General features: G+C 41.0%; 1 protein-coding gene across 1 annotated transcript in view; it reads left to right on the plus strand.

The window, feature by feature from the left end:
* dpf1 (double PHD fingers 1) overlaps positions 1–13,833 on the plus strand; it is a 122,967-nt gene extending 109,134 nt beyond the window's left edge. The window contains exons 9-12 of the mRNA XM_056474258.1: positions 7,036–7,155; positions 7,240–7,352; positions 7,486–7,567; positions 13,450–13,833. Of these exons, the coding sequence (XP_056330233.1) occupies positions 7,036–7,155; positions 7,240–7,352; positions 7,486–7,567; positions 13,450–13,520 (386 nt within the window). The 3' untranslated portion in view covers positions 13,521–13,833. The remainder of the gene's footprint in view (positions 1–7,035; positions 7,156–7,239; positions 7,353–7,485; positions 7,568–13,449) is intronic.
* The last annotated feature ends 7,344 nt before the right edge of the window (positions 13,834–21,177 follow it).

Consider the following 21,177-nt stretch of genomic DNA (forward strand, 5'->3'; position numbering starts at 1 on the left):
TCCGCCCGTTGGGGTTTCAGGTCAACCAAGAAAAGAGCAAGCTCGCCCCCGTGCAGAGCATCTCCTTTCTCGGGTTGGAGCTGGACTCGATCACTATGGAGGCGCGCCTCTCACGAGAGCGCGCCGAGGTAATGCTGAACTGTCTGAGAGAGTTCGACAGGAAAAAAAGTGGTCCCCCTGAAATTATTTCAGAGGCTCCTGGGGCATATGGCATCCGTAGCCGCGGCCACGCCGCTCGGATTGCTCCATATGAGACCACTACAGCATTGGCTTCACGATCGGGTCCCCAGACGCGCATGGCACGCGGGCCCACACCGAGTGACTGTCACTGCGCTGTGTCACCGCACCCGCACCCCCTGGAAAGGACCCCTCCTTCCTACAGGCCAGTGTGCCCCTAGGTCAGGCGTCCAGGCAGGCTGTCGTTTCGGCAGATGCCTCCAGTATGGGGTGGGGGGGCCGTGTGTAGCGGGCATGCTGCTGCGGACCTGTGGAGGGGAACCCAGCTGCATTGGCATATCAACTGCCTAGAGCTGTTGGCAGTGTTTCTCGCTCTGCGCCGCTTTTTACCGGTGCTGAGGGGGCAACACGTGCTGGTCAGGACGGACAGCATGGCCGCGGTAGCGTATTCCATCCGGATGGGGGGTATACGCTCCCGCTGCATGTCTCAGCTCGCTCACCGTCTGCTCCTCTGGAGTCATACGTGGCTGAAGTCGCTGCTTGCTATTCACACCCCGGATGGGCTCAACCGTGCGGCCAACAGGCTCTCACGGCAGCTCCTTCCCCGGGAGAATGGCGACTTCACCCCGAGTCATGCGTAAGTATGCACTCCCCCCAGTGAGCCTACTCGCGCAGTTTCTGTGCAAGGTCAGGGAGGACGAGGGGCAGGTCTTGCTAGTTGCGCCCCTGGGCCCAACCGGACCTGGATATCAGAACTCTCCCTCCTCGCGACGCCCCCCCTGGCGAGTCCCTTTGAGAGAGGACCTACTCTCTCAGGGACAGGGCACCATCTGGCACCCTCGTTTAGTTCTGTAGAACCTCCACGTGGGGTCCATAAGACGCGACGAGGAAGACTTAGGTAACCTACCGGTGGCGGTGGTTAATACCATCACTCAGGCTAGTGCACCCTCTACGAGGCATGCCTACGCCCTGGAGTGGAGTCTATTCACTGAGTGGTGCGCTTCTCGCCGAGAAGACCCCCGATCTTGCCAGATCAGTGTTGTGCTTTCTTTCCTTCAGGACAGGTGGAGCGAAGGCTGTCGCGCTCCACACTGAGGGTTTACGTGGCCACCATCTCCGCTCATCATGGTGCGTGGATGGCGGCACCGTGGGGAGGCATAACCTCATCATCCAGCTCCTCAGAGGTGCTAGGCGGATGTTTCCACCCCGCCCCCCTCTCATACCCTCTTGAGATCTCGCGGTAGTGCTACGAGCCTACGTGGGGATCCCTTCGAACCACTCGACTCAGTATCCTTGAGATTTCTGTCCTTGAAGACAGCTCTGCTGGTCGTGTTGGCATCGGTTAAGAGGGTTAGGTACCTGGAGGCATTTTCGGTCAGTGACTCGTGCCTAGAATTCGGGCCGGCCTACTCTCACGTTGTCCTGAGACCCAGGCCCGGCTATGTGCCCAAGGTTCCTACCACGCCGTTTAAGAATCAGGTAGTGAGCCTGCAAGCGCTGCCCGCGGAGGAGGCAGACCCAGCCCTTTCATTGTTGTGTCCTGTTCGCGCTTTGCGAATATATGTGGACCACACTCAGAGCCTTAGATCCTCTGACCAGCTCTTTGTCCATTACAGTGGTCGGCAGATGGGAAGTGCCGTATCTAAACAGAGGTTGGCCCACGGGATAGGGGATGCCATCTCCCTCGCCTTTGGGCCAGGGTGAGCCGTGTCCCCGGGGGTGAGAGCGCACTCCACTACGGAGCATCGCATCCTCCTGGGCGTTAGCACGCAGCGCCTCTCTGACAGACATTTGTAGAGCTACGGTTTGGGTGACACCCAATACATTTGCAAGGTTACAATCTGCGAGTGGAGCCGGTTTCCTCAAGGGTATTAGGCAACCCTTGGTGATTGAGGAAACGATTCGGTTGAGGTGTCGAAACACGCTTGCTGCGCCACTCTCCCTAACCCGGAGATACGTGCGCTTTTTCAGCTTTGTCAGTTTAGTTCCCCATTTCTTTGGCGAACCCTGCAGAGTTCCTCCGAGGCCCCCAGCACCTGACTCAGTGTAGGAGTCAGGTGTTGGCCCGTTACGTTGTCGGCATGCCCGCTGGTCAGCCCGCGTTCTGGGTATAGGTACCTGCTATGTTTGATCCCCGCTGGCGATCCCATACGTTCACTCAGCCACGGTATAGTCCCCCCATCTAGGTCTTCCCTCCCCGCTAACCATCCTTATGCAAGGACTCCCCATCTCTGGGCTAGTCCATAGGTTGTCACCAGGTCTCCCCTCTGGGTAACAGGTGAGCTCCGCAGCATCCTCCCTATCGGGACTAAACGCTTTCCCAACGTACTGTCGTATCAAAACCTATTTTACTGGGTTATTGCGACTCCCCGAAAAACATAACTGTTCTGAACAGGTAAGTGAGGGCCAGGGGACACGTTGGTAGACTGTGTCTCGGGGCGTTGTAGGTGCGCTCGCTCTACTGCGTGGCACACCCTTCGCCAGGGACGCAGTAAGGTTCTTTCGTTGTGGCGTTTTCCATAGATTTCCCCATAGTGGAAGTTTCCACATAGCATTGGAGTTCCCCATCCGAAGGGGAACGCTACGGTTACTAAAGTAACCCTTCGTTCCCCGAGGGGGGGAACGGAAATGCTATGTTCCTTCGCCACAACGATTGTCCCTTAGCTGTTGAGCGTGAAAGTCTATTCAGCTAGAAAAGGATGTCGAGCATGGCACTGGCTGCGTCTTTATAGCATGACTGATTGTCATTGACGCCAGCTGTGCACGCTGACGCTGCCAACTCATTGGCATTTCATTGGCCCGTTTTTATACTCTTTCAGATGATTGGATTCTGACGAAATCCCCATAGTGGAAGTTTCAACATAGCATTTCCGTTCCCCCCCTCGGGGAACGAAGGGTTACTTTAGTAACCGTAGCGTTTCAGCTCCTTTCTTCTGGTTGCAGGTTTTAAGTATCAAGCTGTAGAACTAAATGATACAAAAATAGTTTCATACCAGCAGCCATAAGACATTTAAATAAGGCATTGACTAAAGCAGAGGTGTTTCAGTGACTTGTATATTTTTCATTCAGTAGATTGTTTTAAAGGGCACCTATGATGAAAGTCATATTTTGGAAGCTGTTTGGACAGGACTGTGTGTAGGTATAGTGTGTCCACATTCCTATTGGGGTGATATAAACACAATAAGTCTCTTTTTTAATTTTTATTTCCTGACGTTAAAAAGGATCCAAATCCCTCCCATTTTGAGGCTTACCGCAACTCGACGTAAGACTGCAGTTTCCCCGCCCACCATTATGATTGACTGCCACGTATTAACATGTCTCTGTAGAAATGCGTATAATCATATCAACAAGACAGGATGTGCGCAAAGCAACCAGGAATAAAAGATCTGTTCAGCACTCTGTGATCATCAATCATCAAATGTGAATGAGTTTTAAGAGTTTAAAACATTTTTAAAACAGTGCATGTTTGTAATGAATTACAGCGATTTTACCGTCTTTACTTTATCATCAAAGCCACGTGTCAGTACAATTATAAAAGAAGATGCGTCAATCCCAGTTTGTGGATGATAAATCAGGTTTATTTTGTACATTAACATAACGAATATCCATTCAGCAGTGGATATTAACACGCTGTGTGTGTGTGTCTTTCTGTGTGTGTTGGTGAACTTTGTAACGACATTGTGTGTGACTCATCATTGCAGAAAGGCTTGAATGAACTCCAAAACAAATATATCAAATAATCATTGGGAAAGTTTTTACTGTAGTATTTCTCACAAACGTTAAGTAAGATCTGCTTCCTTCATGTCTGTCACTGTGATGTTTATCTGACGCAGCTGACGCGGATATTGAGGCAGACTCTGACAGACACGTGGGGATGGTGAGCGGGGAGAACTAGCATTAAAGGCACAGGCAACAAAAACAGCTACATGTTGTTCAAAGCAAAAAATCTCAATATTCTAAAAGGTATAATAAGTGATCTGATGAGTGTTTTGAGCTGAAACTTCACAGACACATTCTGGAGACACAAAAGACTTATCTTAAATCTTGAAAAAGCTGTCAAATAGGTCGCCTTTAAACACTTTTTTTATTTGTGAGGAGGGGGTGGCTGGACATTTGAAGAGATTTATTCATTCATTCATATTTTTTCGGCTTAATCCCTTTATGCTTGGGGTCGCCACAGTGGAATAAACCGTCAACTGATCCAGCACATGTTTTACGTAGCGGATGCCCTTCCAGCTGCAACCCATCACTGGGAAACATCCATACACACTAATTCACACACACATACACTACGAACAATTGAGCCTACCCAATTCATCTGTACCACATACTTTTGGACTTGTGGGGGAAACCGGAGCACCCGGAGGAAATCCACGAGAACATGGGGAGAACATGCAAACAGAACTGCCACACAGAAATGCCAACTGACTCAGCCGGGGCTTGAACCAGCAACCTTCTTGCTGTGAGGCGATTGTGCTACCCACTGCGCCACCGTGCTGCCCTTGAAGAGAATGTTTTGTATGTCTGTTTTATGTGTTGATGTCCATTTGTTGTTTTCACAATGTGAATTTTTGTGTGGCACTGTTATGAAATGAGGACTCTTGACTGCAAACTAAATCTACCTTTGGGTATAAATAAAGTAACCTAACCTAAAATCCTTGCTTTGTTAAACTTCATTTCGGAGATATTTGAAAAAGAACTCAACTGTATGTGTCAAAGGGGTTAAGACTCTTCCCTATAAAGACCTGATTACTGCTTCAAAAATTCATCAGATTTCATGAAAGTTACGGTTTGATTTGTTAACCAACTAACAGGTTTATTATATCATTTTTACAGATAGATTTCACGGTTTTTCCTTTCTCCCCCATTCTAAGCTGCACTGTGCTGCATTTCCTTCAAGCCACTGAAAGACAGAGGCGCTCAGCCATGAATTGAGGCTGATCTGAGAGCCGCACAGAGATGTCCTTGTCTTCTTGTTAATTATATCCACCAGTCTCCTGCTGCGTATTTGTTTCTCTCTGCAGCAGTTTCCTCTCTTCCTGTGACAATATTTAACAGACCTCCAGTTCTCCCAGTGGAGCGCATGTGTTCCCCTCCCTCAGCTCCAGCAGGCCCGTACAGCACACTGACACACACACACTGAGAATAACAGCAGCCCGTCACACTACTGCGCACATTTACCTAGACGAGACACTGCAGGCAAAAACACTGTACCTTTCATGCACCTGTCAGTTTGGGGATTTTTTTGGGGAGGGGGCTTGGGTTTCATTTTCCCCAGTATAATGGGAAAAAAACCTCCATAAGTGAAGTTTATTTCTAAACAAATTTCGAGAGGATCATGTGCTTCTTATTGCTTGCAGCCCGTCCCGCATTATCCAATCATGATTCACCAATCAGACGATTCCTAAGCCACTATAAATACCCTAAGTTTCATATCACAGCCATCTTCTGTTTGAAGAATCCCCCCTTCCACCCTTACTCCTCCTCCTATCCTAGATGGGTGGCATGGTGGCCCAGTGGTTAGCACTGTTGCCTCAGAGCAAGAACGTCACTGGTTCTAGTTCTAGTCCAAAGTTTTTCAGATGCACAAAAAATGGTTGAAAAATGCTGGTTTGTTGAGAGGGGAGCAGGGTAGAGTGTTGTGGGTGAAAGTCAAAAGTGAGGACTGGGAAGGGAGGTGGCTGACAGGGGTTCAGCCACCCTAGGCAGCCGCCTTGGTCGCCTCTATGGACACGCCGAACCTGTGTAAATGTCAAAAACAGGATTTTGTGAAAACGACAACAGGTTTGCATGATTCAGCATGTAGGCTGTCGGTGAAAAAGATTTCTCTGATTGGCTGTTCAGCTACAAATCAGTGCAAAAACTGAAGTGACGAAATTAATCAAATGATGAAAGTCAAAAGAAAACACAAAGAAACCGACTTTCATCTCATCGCATTTCTTAAATATTTGCATCATATGGATTATCAGATTTTAAGAATATTTTCACAAGCACATCCCTCTGTGGAGAGAGAAGTACTGTGTAAATGTTACGTAAGCACTGCTTTGATTACGGTTTGTGTGTGTGCAACACTAGTTCCGGTTTCCTCTTTGTGGAAAGACAATGCAGAATACTGCCCCCTGCAGGTATGGAAAGATACATTCACCCATGCAGGTGTAGAACGAACGCTCCCATTTCATTTAGCTGTTGTCCATTTGGTGTGATCATGATCTGCTTTTTGGTCCGGACGGGACCAGACGCAGGCGATGCGAAGCAACAACACAGTCGTTTTTCATCGCAACTAGTTCCTTGACAATGTCTTGGTGTGTCCCGGGCTTAACATGTTCAGTCTAGACAGGTGCTTCCCAATTTTCGGTCCTCAGGACCCCCTGATCTGTACATTTTGTATGTTTTTCTTATTTAACACACAAGGATCAGTTACTGGATCTCTCTGTTAAAAAGCTTAATGATCTGAGTCAGGTGTTTTCAGTAAGGAAGGCATTCAAAATGATCATATTCATTTGTGCAATCTCATACCCACTGAGGGGTAGGATTAAAGTGGGGTTTGGAGGCATGCCTCCTTTTAAAAATCGTATATTTTCATACAAATAAAATCGTATGCAATCAATTATCGACGTTTCTGACAACACATAAAATTGTTTCCTTGTGTGATTGGGATGGGTTTGTGTACATGTGTGTAATGTTTCTTTACAACGTGACATCGCCACCTACTGGCCTGGCATGCAGAATACAGAATTTACTTTTTGTGAATGTCTCAAAATGTCTCACTGTGAAAATTGCTATAAAAATGTAGCGTATTATCAATCGATGAACTTAATTTCTTTCTTTTCATGAACACGTTTGCTTTTCTCTTTTCAGCCAAAAAAGCAGCCGATGGTTCCGTCATCCCAAACGGATACTGTGACTTCTGTCTGGGCGGCTCGAAGAAAACTGGCTGTCCCGAAGATCTCATCTCCTGTGCGGACTGCGGCCGATCAGGTGAGAGCAAAACCCTTGACAGCTCGACAGCAAATGTGATTTATTAATTTTCTTAACACATTACCTCTTTCATGGCTCGTGCAGGTCATCCGTCGTGCCTGCAGTTCACGGTGAACATGACGGCGGCGGTGCGGACCTACCGCTGGCAGTGCATCGAGTGTAAATCCTGCAGTCTGTGCGGCACCTCGGAGAACGATGTAAGTCAACTGAACGAAGCAATGCTCTTTCTCTCGGTGCAGTGTGTTTGTGCTGTGTTTCTGGATGCCGAGCCCCCAGCACTGGTGTTTGGGGACTTGTTCATACAAGATTCAACTTGCATTATTTTTACAGGATCAGCTTTTGTTCTGTGATGATTGCGACAGAGGGTATCATATGTATTGTCTAAGCCCCCCTATGTCGGAGCCTCCTGAGGGTATGTGATGAGACTTTTACATTTCGGTGTTACATTTGAGTGCATTGTATCATAAAGTTCTTATTATGATAGATACATAAACAAATAAGTAAGTAAATAAGTATGCAATAAGTCAATTATATATTTTTCTATCTCTAATTTATTAATAATTATTCATTCATTTTCTTTTTGGCTCAGTCCCTTTATTAATCATTTTAATATTTTACATATTTTAATAATTAAATATGTAAAAAAAAAATCTTAAAGTACTGCTAACTTAAATATTAATAAAGTGTACACTACCTGACAAAAGTCTTGTCGTCGATTCCAGTTTTAGAGCAACGAATAATAACTTGACTTCTAGCTGATCATTTGGAAAAGTGGCAGAAGGTAGATTTTTCCAATGAATCATCTGTTGAACTGCATGCCAATCATCACAAACACTGAAGAAGACCTATTGGAACCCGCATGGACCCAAAATTCTTATAGAAATCAGTCAAGTTTGGAAAAGGAAAAATCATGGTTTGGGGTTACATTCAGTATGGGAGTGTTCAATTCAATTCAATTCACCTTTATTTGTATAGCGCTTATACAATGTAGATTGTGTCAAAGCTGCTTCACATAAAAGGTCATAGTAAATTGGAACAGTGTAGTTCAGTTTGTAGTGTTTAAATTCAGTTCAGTTTAGCTCAGTTCAGTGTGGTTTAAATCACTACTGAGAGTCCAAACACTGAAGAGCAAATCCAACGATGCGCAGCTCTACAGATCCTGAACCATGCAAGCCAGTGGCAACAGCGGAGAGGGAAAAAAACTTCACTAATTGGCGAAAGTGAAGAAAAAAACCTTGAGAGAAACCAGACTCAGTTGGGTACGACCATTTTAATTTCTCCGCTGGCCAAACGTCTTGTGCAGAGCTGCAGTCCAGCGGCGGAGGCTGGAAGCTGGCCTCAGCGAAGACTCGTCTGTCTCTGGAGTGTCACAGGAATCAGTCTCATGTTCCACTTCTCCATGACCACCACAGTAGCTGCTCAGGATATGGCCTGGTCCAGGATATGGAAAACCTTGGGATCATCTCGTCGTTGGATCGAATCAGTGACTCTGCATAGTCTGAGGGCCTCGGGAAGAGTATCCCCAGGTGGAAATGGAGAATAAAGAGAATAATTAGCGTAGCTGCTGTTCATAGTGTATATAAACAAGATGCAGAACCTGCCTAAGAAGCAATATTTTAAATTCAATACAAAACTTAACAGGCAACCAGTGTAAGGAGGATAAAATTGGGGTGATGTGATCAAATTTTCTAGACCTGGTAAGAACTCTGGCAGCTGCATTTTGTACTAATTGAAGTTTTATTAATAGAGGATGCTGGACAGCCAGCAAACAGTGCATTACAGTAGTCCAGCCTAGAAGTCATAAAAGCATGGACTAGCTTTTCTGCATCTTAGATGGATAGCATACTTCGTAACTTAGCAATATTTCTCAGATGAAAGAAAGCAGTTTTTGTGACATGGGATATATGATTTTTAAACGTTAAATTGCTGTCTAATATGACACCCAGATCTTTTATAGTAGAGCTAACGCTAACTTTGTATCCCTGTAATTGTAGGTCGAGTTGTGAGATCTGCTGTGTACAGGATTTAGGCCCAATAAGTAATAATTCTGTTTTGTCTGAGTTTAAGAGAAGAAAATTGTTGGTCATCCAGTCTTTAACATCTTTAATACACTCGTTAGCTTGGACAGTTTAGACATCTCGTCAGGTTTAGTTGAAATATATAATTGAGTATCATCTGCATAGCAGTGAAAGCTGATCCCATGTCTTCTAATAATGTCTCCCAGGGGTAGCATGTATATTGTAAACAGCAAAGGGCCTAAAACTGATCCTTGAGGCACCCCGTACTTTACTGGGCTGACTTGTGAAGGTGGTCCATTAATATTCACAAACTGGTAATGGTCAGCTAAGTATGACTTAAACCATTGTAGAACCTGTCACTGGACACCTGTAGACTTTAAGCGATTTATGAGGATACCATGGTCAATGGTGTCAAATGCCGCACTAAGATCGAGTAAAACTAATAGCGAGATGCACCCTTGGTCAGCAGCTAAGAGTAAATCATTGGTTATTTTCACTAATGCAGTTTCTGTACTGTGATGAGCTCTGAAACCTGACTGAAACACTTCAAAAACATTGTTCGTCTGCAGAAAGGAGCATAATTGAGCAGAAACAACTTTTTCTAGTATTTTAGATATAAATGGAAGGTTTGAAATAGGCCTATAATTAGCTAAGTTGCTGCGGTCCAGTTGTGGTTTCTTAATAATAGGCTTAATGACAGCTAACTTGTAAGGATTTGGAACATGGCCTAAAGATAAAGAAGAGTTGATAACGTTAAGAAGAGGTTCTCCTATAACAGGTAGCAATTCTTTCAGTAATTTTGTTGGAATTGGGTCCAATATACACGTAGCTGGTTTAGAACTATTTATAATTTTATCTAGCTCTTCCTGTTCTATGATTTTGAAGCACTGTAGGTTATTTTGATTCGGTGGGATGTTTACTGGATCTGAAGTATATAAGGCGGTGCAGAAAGTTTAATATCTCCTATTTTCTGTCTAAAGCCTTCTATTTTATCACTGAAAAAATTCATGAAGTCATCACTAGCGATGGTGTTAAATAAGAATCAAGGATTGTTATGATTATTTTCTATCAGTTTGCGGAGGTGCTCAGCCCTGGCAGATTTTAGAGCCCTCCTATAGCTGGACATTGTACATATAGCTGTCTTTGTACGCAATTCTAAAAACTTCTAAATTAGTTTTTTTCCATTTACGTTCCAGGGCTTGGGTTGCTCTTTTGAGAGCGCGGGTATGACTATTATACCATGGTGTAGTTTTATTCTTTCTAGTCTTTTTTAGTTTGATGGGTGCCACAGTATTTAGAGTGCTAGTAAAGATGGCATCCATACTGCTGGTTACTACATCAAGGTCATTTGCGTTTGTGGGTGCATTTCGAAATAGAGAAAGATCAGGTAGGTTATTTATAAATTCATCTTTGGTGGATGGAACAATAGTTCTACTAGGGCGATATATCGGAGCGGATCTGCTAATTTCAGGTAAACACAGCTTATATAGTAAGAGGTAGTTGTCTGTAATATTATCACTTTGTGGTATAATGTGTACATCAATGACCTCAATTCCATAAGACAGAATTAGATCTAGTGTATGCTTTAAGCGATGGGTTGGACCAATAACATTTTGCTTTATCCCTAGTGAATGTAGTAAGTCCATAAACGCGAGTCCTAATGTGTCGTTAGCGTCATCTATGTGGATGTTAAAGTCTCCTACAATTAGTATTTTATCAGTTTTAACTAGCAAGTCAGAGAATAAATCAGAAAACTCTTTTAGAAAATTGAGATAGGGTCCTGGGGGTCTATATATGGTGATTAGAGCGAGAGATAACATAGGTTTTTGCATAGTGTTTGGAAGGATAACATTAAGCGCTAATACTTCAAAGGAGCTAAACATAAGTCCGTTTCTCTGATTAACATTAAGAATATCACTAAAGATTGACGCAACTCCACCACCACGACCAGTTTGACGAGCCTCCTGTTTATATAGGAATCCTGGAGGAGTTGCTTGAGGAGTGTGCGAGAGATCTGCAGAGTGGATGCAACATCAAGGTATCAAGACATTTGCCCTGCCCATTACATTACAAACAACAGGAGAGGGCAAATTCTTCAGCAGGAGAGCTGCTGATAGGTCAGGGTGCTCCATGATTGGCCAGCCCAGTCACCAGAAATGAACATTATTGAGCATGTCTAGGGTAAGATGGAGGAGGCATTGAAGATGAATCCAAAGAATCTTTATGAACTCTTGGAGTCCTGCAAGAACATTATCTTTGCCATTCCAGATGACTTTAATAATGAGTTATTTGAGTCATTGCAGAGATGAATAGATGGATGTCATGGGAGTCACACACAATATTAATTCTTTTTCCACTGCACAATGATTTTACAGTATATTCTTTACTGTACATTATTTCTGTTGAGGGACGAGACTTTTGTCTAAGCAAAGTCAGACCTTACTGTACTATTAAATAATTAAAAATCAAGGCATGATCCTATTTTTTTTTGGTAAAATAAGCGTGATCTATAGGCCTTTGCTATTCATATTACCCACTTTTGATACCAAATGATCAACTAGAAGTCAAGTTAATATTTGTTGTTCCTAAAACTTGGACAGGCAACAAGACCTTTGTCAGGTATAGTACTTTTACAGAGGTTGTGTAATAAAACAAGAAAACTTGGTGAATGATTTATTTTTATTTATTTTTATTTGTTTCATGGGGTTTTTTTGGTGGAAATTACAGCTGTTAATGTAATTATTATTAAAAAAATTAATTACTGTCAGAAAAGTCTTACACGTTTTAGAGAGTTGTTTGCTCAAAACAAAAACACAGTTTGATAATTTAAGAAATACCATAAGACTAAAAAAAAACAACAACTGAAATATACTTATTGCCATGATATTTCTGTTTTTGCCAATATTACATATGTTACTATTAAGTCATATATAGAAAGTGGTGGAAAGAGTACTGAAAAATTATACTCAAGTAAAAGTACCATTACTTGCCTAAAAATGTAGTGCAAGTAAAAGTATCTGTTGTCAATATTACTCAAAGTATGAGTAAAAGGCAGTGATTTCAAAAGTACTCAAGAGTAGTGAGTATTATGCTGTAAAAAGCTGATGTATTTACGTGTAATTTGTGGATATGTGTAAACGTAACATTCTGTAGTGCATTTAGTTATTGCCCAGCAGGCACACAACGTCATAAGATGTTAAAATTAGATTAGATTTAGGTCTTGACGTCAGGTGACCAAAATTCATTATCTAGCCAGCGTCTAAGGACAGCGTTATTTTGATGCCCAATAACGACGTCAAATGACGTTGATATTTGGTTGATTTCAGGATGTGTTGGAAAGTGACCCAAATCCAACGTCAAGCAAATATCTTAAACTAACGTCATATTGATGTCAAATACTGACATTTATTCATCAGGTATGGCAACCAAAATCCAACGTCTGATAGACGTCATAGTGGTAACATCATTATACATTGATATTTGGTTGATTTTAGGTTGGGCGTCACGTTGGACATTGACGTCAGCCTAACGTTGGACTCTGATGTCAACCAAATTTTAATTTCCAAACAAAATGCAACATCCCTACAATGTTGGGATACAACGTCAATCTGACGTCATGTTGATGTCTTGTGCCTGCTGGGTGTTTAAGGCCATTTCGGTCATCATACAGTAAACATCCGTCATCTTCTCATTAGTGACATGCTTCTAAACAGTCTCTGGGTCAATGCATGTAAAGATTTCGGACATCGTCTTGGACACTTTTAATGCTTCCATACAGTTTGCTGCAATTATAAATCGCCCATGTCTTGAGGTAGTTCCTTATAAGGTGATTTACCTTCTATATGCAATCTCATTGGACAGTAATCACAAGACAAAATGAAGTAATGATTGCAGATTTAAGGAAAGTAGTGGAGTAACAGTACCAATACAGCACTAAACGTGTACTCAAGGGAAAGTAAAAGTACACATTTTTAAAACTACTTAGTAAATTACAATTTCTGAGAAAGACTACTCAATTACGGTAATTTGAGTATGTGTAATTTGTTACTTTACACCACTGGCTATATATGCACGTTTAAAACAAGAAAGAAATATTTTATAATGCGACAGGCTACATGAGTAAAATTAAGATACAGTAAATACTATAAATGATTTAAAAGAATACATCATTTACATTGCATACGAATTTCTATTTAAAACCTCTATTTCTATCTCTGGCCACAATATTAATGCATGGCTCAATATTATCCAACATTTGTGTCTCTTCGTTTTGCAGGGAGCTGGAGTTGCCATCTGTGTCTGCGGCAGCTAAAGGAAAAAGCATCCGCCTACATCACACTAACCTAATCTCCGTGCCCTACTTCACCCTAGCAGTCTCATCCTCCTCTATCCCATCATCACCGATCCAAAGAGACTCCCCAACATCCACCAGAAGACAACACGCTCCATCTGTCAATGCGGGCTGCAAGGAAAAACTAGGGTGCGACTAACATTTTAGCACGTCAGGTGGGACTCAAGCAGACCTTTTCCTCGCCAGTCCCTCCAAAGAGCTCCTTCCTTCGAGGATTATTGCCCGACTCCATCTTTTGGCGGTTAGACAAGTAGTGCCAAACCGTTTGTCACTGATGGGACATTTTGCACGAGTTACAAGGGGACGGAGTCTCTGTGACATCATTAGATGGTGCAACCAAATGCAGATAGGCAAGCATCACATGATCTCAGCACAGGTTTTGGTTTAGTTTAGGTCTGGTGCCATTGGTTTTTAGTGGTGTATCAGACACCAGCACGTAATGAGATCATACGTCCTCATTCAATTTGGCCTTATTCTAGCTGTAATTAGACTTCTGTTGTAGAGATGAATGGATTCTTCAATAATTGATGTCCCTTGAAGGTACAGCTTTTGGTTCTTGAGACACGTTACACTGAATTTTAAAAAAAGGTGATTTATCATGAGCGCAGTCTGTGGTCAGAGGAATATTCTGGGTTCAGTTTAAGCTAATCTTATTTGAAAGCACTTATGAGAAGATGTTGATTACCACAAAACCTTCCTCCTTTTCTTAGAAAATTAGGGTTGTTAGTGTACACACAGTCTAAATAGGCTCCATTTGACATACGGTTACCATACATTATAACTTATTTCAATGACATTATTTAAAAAATATATATTTTCACCCATGTTTTAATTTTCCTAAAAGAAATCTACATTGCTGAGTGCTAGTTTTAGTCTTCTGTTAAGTTAAAATAGGCTAATCAGTGATAGGCAATCATGTCATTGTATATTTGTCATCATATAAGGAACAAAGTTACCAACCAATCGCATTTCCATATCAATCAAGTTTCAGTGAATGTAGGACCTATACCGTACATGTCAGTAGCTATGTTTCCATCTAAAGACGCAAATTAAATCTATGCGCAAAACTGGATTATTGCATAAAAGATGTGCGGATGAAGCAGCGTTTCCATCCAATAAATCAAAGAGAACAAAATCGTCACTTCCTGATTAATTGGCATCAATATATCAAGAGTAAAAATTTAATTTTTCAGAAGACAATGGCAACATGCACTGAACGTGTGGTGGCGTTCAAACGCGTAGGATGCAGAGCACAGGTGTTCTTGATTCTGGAGATTAATATTAATTATTAATATAACACTAATACTGAAATGGTTACAGTGTTTTAGAATGACCAAAACAACATTTCAGATGTTTTACAATGTGCTCAGCCAGCAGGTTTGTCCATTCACACACATTTTTATCATCACATGATCTTTTATAACAAAATCACATGACTTTTTTTTAATGCGCATACTGGAATTTGTTTGGTAAAAGTGCTTTGATCATATTTTATGCACGTCTTTTTATAGAATAAAAAGTTTATCCTACTTTATCCTAAGTCTATGCGCATACATTTTTTATGCATTTTTTTTTAAAGTTATGCGCATCTTGATGTTTCCATCAACCGATTTTTATGCGCACATAAAAATACTTGTGCATAAAAATAGGTGGAAGGAAACATAGCTAGTGTCATGTTCCATTTATATGAAAGCGTTTTTCTTTTAAAACCATGCGTTTTTATATGGTGTCCACACTACTCCGGCAAAAATAGAGCATTTTGAAAATGCTTAAGATCCTGTTTTCACTCAGAAATACCAGAGTTCTGTTTAAGTATAGACAGACTGAAGCGCGCACTTTTGAAAACAGAAGCACAGCTATCTGCAATCACTCTGACTGTTTTTTGACTGGACAGTTTGGACTAATGTGTATCGTTCCCTGATTCATCAAGCCCTGATCATATGACCATTATACAACTGGTAGGCTTCAAGTACAAATCCTGGCAAATTATGCCCATTGAGCATGAATGGTAAAGTATCATATGATTTAGGCTCTATATTGTGGACGGACAAGTTTTTTTCTTTTTTAAACACAATAAATGCGGCAGTCTGTACGAGGAGAGTTTTCCATCTAAAATGTCATTTCAAAATGAAGAGAGAAAAAACATTTACTATAGTTATAGCAAGATTAAAACATGATTGGACATTAGAAAGCTTTAAGAAAGAGCACAACTTCCTGAAATATACTGGATTACAAATAATCACTGAATCACTTGTGAACTGAATGTCATGTTTCATTACATTTACCTCCAGAAAGCCATTCAGGATCAAAAACTGCCTTCCACAACCTGTTTTCACCCAACTAGTTTTCTACCAAAAAGCGTTTTGGTGTATCGCAACAGAAATTTGCCCTTGAGCCATTTCCATATAAAATTTAGTTTAAATTGCAAATAATTCCCAATGTTTTGTGCCATCTGAAATATCGATATAGAATTATTGCACTAAAGTTAAACCAAAAAGATATTTTGTTGACCTCTGTTAAATTTAATTGATAACTAACATTTCCGTTTTGTCTGTAAAGATTTGATACCCTTGGATGGAATGCAGATGTTTCGAAACACTGCTCGGAAACGTTTCAAAACACACAGGTCACATGACTGATGCAATTATGACTAAAACAACATATTTATTTACAAAGAGTTCATCCGGATCTCAGACTTATGCTGAACAAACGCACAAGAATGGAAAGACTAATAATAATATATAAATTGTTTCATCCTGGATTCGAACCCAGTTCATCTGCATGCCAGTGAAGAATACTTACCACTCCATTAAATCACTTGATATCTCGTCAAAACAACATTGGGTATAATTCCTTAATTTTGTGTCTGTTGTTTAAGAGTATCACTTAAAATGACCACTAGCCATTGTAGAGATGGGTTTTGAAATTTTCGAAGCCTTGACACCTGTGATTCCACTGTTTCACTGTTTCATGAAGCCTCGCTCTGCCCACCACTAATAGACATCCGACTGTTGTCAGCAGAGGAGCAGATCCAGCGAGAGCAAGACGGGGGATCCAGAGTGAAAAAAGTTTTTCAGGAAGTCACTCAGCTCAGCTCATGAAGATGTCATGGCTGTAGAAGCGGAGCAACTATAAGAATATGACTATAATTTCACCCACAGTTCTGAACTGCAAACACAAACCAAACCAAAGCCAAAATGTAAGCCTGAAAATGCCACCTGGGCCTGTTGTTTTTATTGTCTTTAGTAGTTTGTTGTTCTTGTTTCTTCTCGTTTCTTTTGCTGACTGTAAACCAACGGCTTGGTTCAGTGTTGACACCTTGTGGACTACAAAGTTGTGCAAAAACAATTCAAAGTGCATGTGAGAGCTTTACATAGTATTTTGGGTGGTCAAATGACACTCAAGTACTGTACACTTAAGATGTACACTGTACGCTCAAGTACTGTATTCTAAGGTTACACTAGGATCATAGTATGCAAATACTTATGTGTATTGCTAGATTTTTATAACCACCCATAAATGTTTATGTGTAGCTTGCACTGATACTTTATTTGTGCAAACTGCTGTTTTCCCACAAGGTGGAATCAATGAGTTGAGGATCACAGTCAGAAAAAAAAAACAGGAGACAGAACAACAAACAACTCAAGATGGCAAAAAATGATGAAAGATGCATGTGTTGACCAGTGTCTGAGAGATTAAAATATGGTCACAACCAAAAAACAAAACGAATATGTTTTTTAATCGGTCATAAATTTTGGAAAGAAAGAAAAGTAAATATGATCATGTAAATCTATTTAAAGTTATAAACTTGTCTATTGTGCAACAAAAACTTATTTAAGTGCAGGATTGTATATTCTTATTATTAAACAATAAGATTGGATATTGATTTTATTGTTTGTATGTGGCAGCGAACAAGCGAAACAGCAAATTCCTTTACCCTGCTGCGACAAATGCAACAAGCACAAGACTGGGACTTGAGATCTGAAGCGGATAATGGGTGGAAATGGGACAAAAAATTGTCTGGAACACCAAACTGAGAGTGAAAAATGTGTAGACCTCTACCTGCAGGCCCTTTGCAGTTGCAAGCTGTGGGTATGAACAGGACAAAATAGACAATAGAAAAAAAGAAACAGAAAATAGAAAAATCCATCCAGCACAGTAGATTTGTTCACTGAATTTACAGCACCATACATTTTTTTTTTACATTGAGAAGCATTTCATACAGAACCTAAATATTTCTGTTCACATATTCGTTTACAAGAGCTTTCTTTAGCAAAAATGTAGTAAATTATCTTATCTTATAAGACACAACATGCAAATAAACACACATAAAAACATACTTTAAAAAATTAAATACTATTAGTAAAAGGTGTAGTCACATGATGCAAACAATATGTATGTTACCACAATTCAATGTAAAATTCAATGTTTCTGTAGTTATGCCAAATTACTGCCAATAAACATGGCCAAAATCATATACTGTATATACACAGATGACTAATCTCTATGCCTAAATCCCTAAAACAACCAAAAGTGATCAGAACAGTGTGTTTTAAGCAGATTTTTAAGAAAATAAGGGACAAGTAAAGGTAATTTTGTGGTAATCAACGTGACACTATGCTGTTGAAAACTTGAATAAATTTGGAATTTCTGGAATATAATATTGCTTATCCCAGCAGACACACAACATCATAAGATGTTGATATTGGGTTAGATTAGGTTGCCAGCATCTAAGGACAATATTATTTTGACGTCCATTAACGACGTGACATGACGTTGATATTTTGTTGATTTTAGCTTGTGTTGGAAAGTGACCAAAATCCAACATCGAGCCAACATCTTAAACCAACGTCATATTGACGTCAAATACTGACATTTATTCTTCAGGTATGGCAACCAAAATCCAACGTCTGATAGTTGTTCATAGTGGCAACGTCCACACAACGTCAAGCTGTAACATCATTAGACGTTAATGTTTGGTTGTTTTTTAGGGTTGCGTTGGAAAGTAATCAAATTGCAACATCTGTCCGACATTGGACATTGACATCGGTCTGACGTTGGGTTCTGACGTCAAACCGACTTTCATTTCCAAACAAAATGCAAAGTCCCCATGATGTTGGGGTACAACGTCAATCTGGCGTCATGTTGTCCATCCTTTGCCTGCTGGAATTTAACCTATGGAATCTGAATGCTACAAACTGTCTTCATGTATAGATGAATCCCTTTATTAAGAAGGCATAGGTGCATGTCTATCAAGCAGAGTCAACCTCGCTCTGCATGAACATGAACAAAAAATGTAAGAAGAAAAGTAGATTTCAAAAATCTGCTGATTTATTCCGCACTTCCAACACGATCCCCACCTCCTCTTCCTACTCTGAAAAAGCCAACATTAAATCCCCTCTCAGCCAGGGTGCGTTTATAAGTGTATATTCATCGCGCAACATCTGTCCTTGTTTCAAAACAGGGCGTTAATGTTCGATTGTTCTCTTTTTTTATGATGACTTGCTTGCATGTTTGTAATAGTATCGTTTTTTAAATGAATTAAGGACAAAAAATGAAGAAAGCACACTTATTCTGCAATAATGTTTTTGTGTTCGTGACCCTCTCTGGGGAAGTTGCGTCTGTATGTATGTGCGCTTTAAAACTCTCTTTGGAACCATACACTGGGCGGGTCATTTAAAGGAGGAGGAGTTTGTGAAATTCTGATGTTTTCAGACGCCACCATGAATTCTCGATTTTCCTGGAGAAACTGAAGACCAGCTTTGGAGACTCCTTTTTTTTGGTTTGGTCCCGGTCTCTTTGGAGGGGCATTTTTCCTTCATTGTGCGCCTCTTTTGTAGAATGAGCTCTTTACTATCTGTAAGTCTGCTTTGTGTTCTGAGACTTGCTACAGCAGCCTGCTTAAAAGAAGAAAAAATGTCAAGCTAAATCCAGGGGAGTGTTACGGGGGACGGCAGCATGTGTGTGTGTGCGATTGTGCTGAGGTGACTGTTTTTGAACCCAAAGTCCCCTCTTTTCCGTGGCCTAACTGAAAAGACTGCCTGCCATTTTCTCTACACCAAGTCCTTGAGCTTTAAGTTGCGAGACATTTGCTGTAAATAGATAAGTGCTCTGTCTTTCCAGAATCAGTCCATGTTATAGACTCAAGTGAATTGTTCCATGTGCTGTAATGCATCGAAATGTGAAAACAGCCTTTTCTACGCTGTCAGTGGAATATTAATCCATGTTATTGGGTTATTTCTATTTTGTATCATTTTATGGTTTGAATGAGCACTACACCATTGGCCACTCTGATGCCAGATATGTATATCTCCTCACTTCTTTTTAACAGAATCCAGCATTTTGTCTTAGTAGAGCTAGTTTAGATTTCACATTTTGATATATCAACCTCTTCTGTTCGGCCAACTGCTTGTTGTTTCTTTTTGTACTATTTTGCACAGTCAGTTTGGTTTTTTTGGAAGGCACTGTTAAAGCGTTTTGATAATAAAATTCAAGCAATTACTCCTGAGACAAAATTCTAGACATGTTTTGCATGTGCTGATATCCATAACACACAATACTTACACATGAAATGTGTTTATTCTTTCCCTCTGAGTTCCTGAAGCCAAAACACTGTGGTGTTTTCAAAACATGCTCTGTTTGTTTGAGTATCCGGCATAGCAACACTGATCAACCAATAGCAAGAGTCTGGAGGCGGAGCTATCAGTCAGTGTGACCAGTGGCTGATGGAATTTGTCACTAGTGGTTCAGAAATGACACACTTCACTTTTCACAGTATTAAGAGGGAAATATATTTTGATTTGCCTGCCTTGCTGAGATTTTGTTGGGTTAGAAACTAACCTTCATGTTCTGTAGTATTTTCTAGAAGGATTGTCAAGCTGTTTTTCATGTCCCCCCAAAGTTTGAACGAGGGGCTGTGATTGGTTCATGTGAAAATGTGTTAGCTCACAGGCCTTTAATGAAGAGGTGCGGAGTCATAATGATGTGATTGTATTCTTAGTAATGTGAGAGTATGGGTGGCATTTTGTGGGACAAAGGCTTATTAAAATGGCAAGAAACGACATTTCTGTTTCAGTGTGGACCAGCTTTGGTTGAGATCTTGCTCTATTTGTCTTTAATCTGTCTCACTGATTTTGCAGGGTCTTCTCTACCTGTATATTGTTGTGCTGTGATTTCCGCTTGCAGTTTTTTTTTCATTCCCAAAAACAACACAAACACACACAAACACACACACTAAAGATACTCTTGTGTGAGAGGACGAGTGAGTGTTTTCCTTTCTTGTACATGTCCATAGAAAAATAAAACTGATGTATGGAGAAAAGAAGCGTGTTCTGACTCAGGTCTGAGTTGTACATTTGTTTTCACTGAACTTGAAATGGGTGCTCCTCGTGGTGCTGAGCGGCTCTGATGATGACTGCTGCTCAGTGATCCATTTTAAAGAATGTCCCTCTCTTTTATTTCTGTCCATTTTGACAAGCAGAAATAAAAAATGTACTATTATCTGATTTGTCTTCTGTGATGTTTCCAGCCAAGCAGCTCTGAATTAAGAATTTAATCTTCATCTGTCAACAGGGGATCATCTGATTATATTAAAATGTCCTTTAGTATAAGTCTATTGTCTATAATGAAAATCGCTCATTTGAAGGATCCCTG

Source organism: Danio aesculapii, chromosome 15 (assembly GCF_903798145.1).
Source record: "Danio aesculapii chromosome 15, fDanAes4.1, whole genome shotgun sequence".
Classification (NCBI taxonomy): domain Eukaryota; kingdom Metazoa; phylum Chordata; class Actinopteri; order Cypriniformes; family Danionidae; genus Danio; species Danio aesculapii.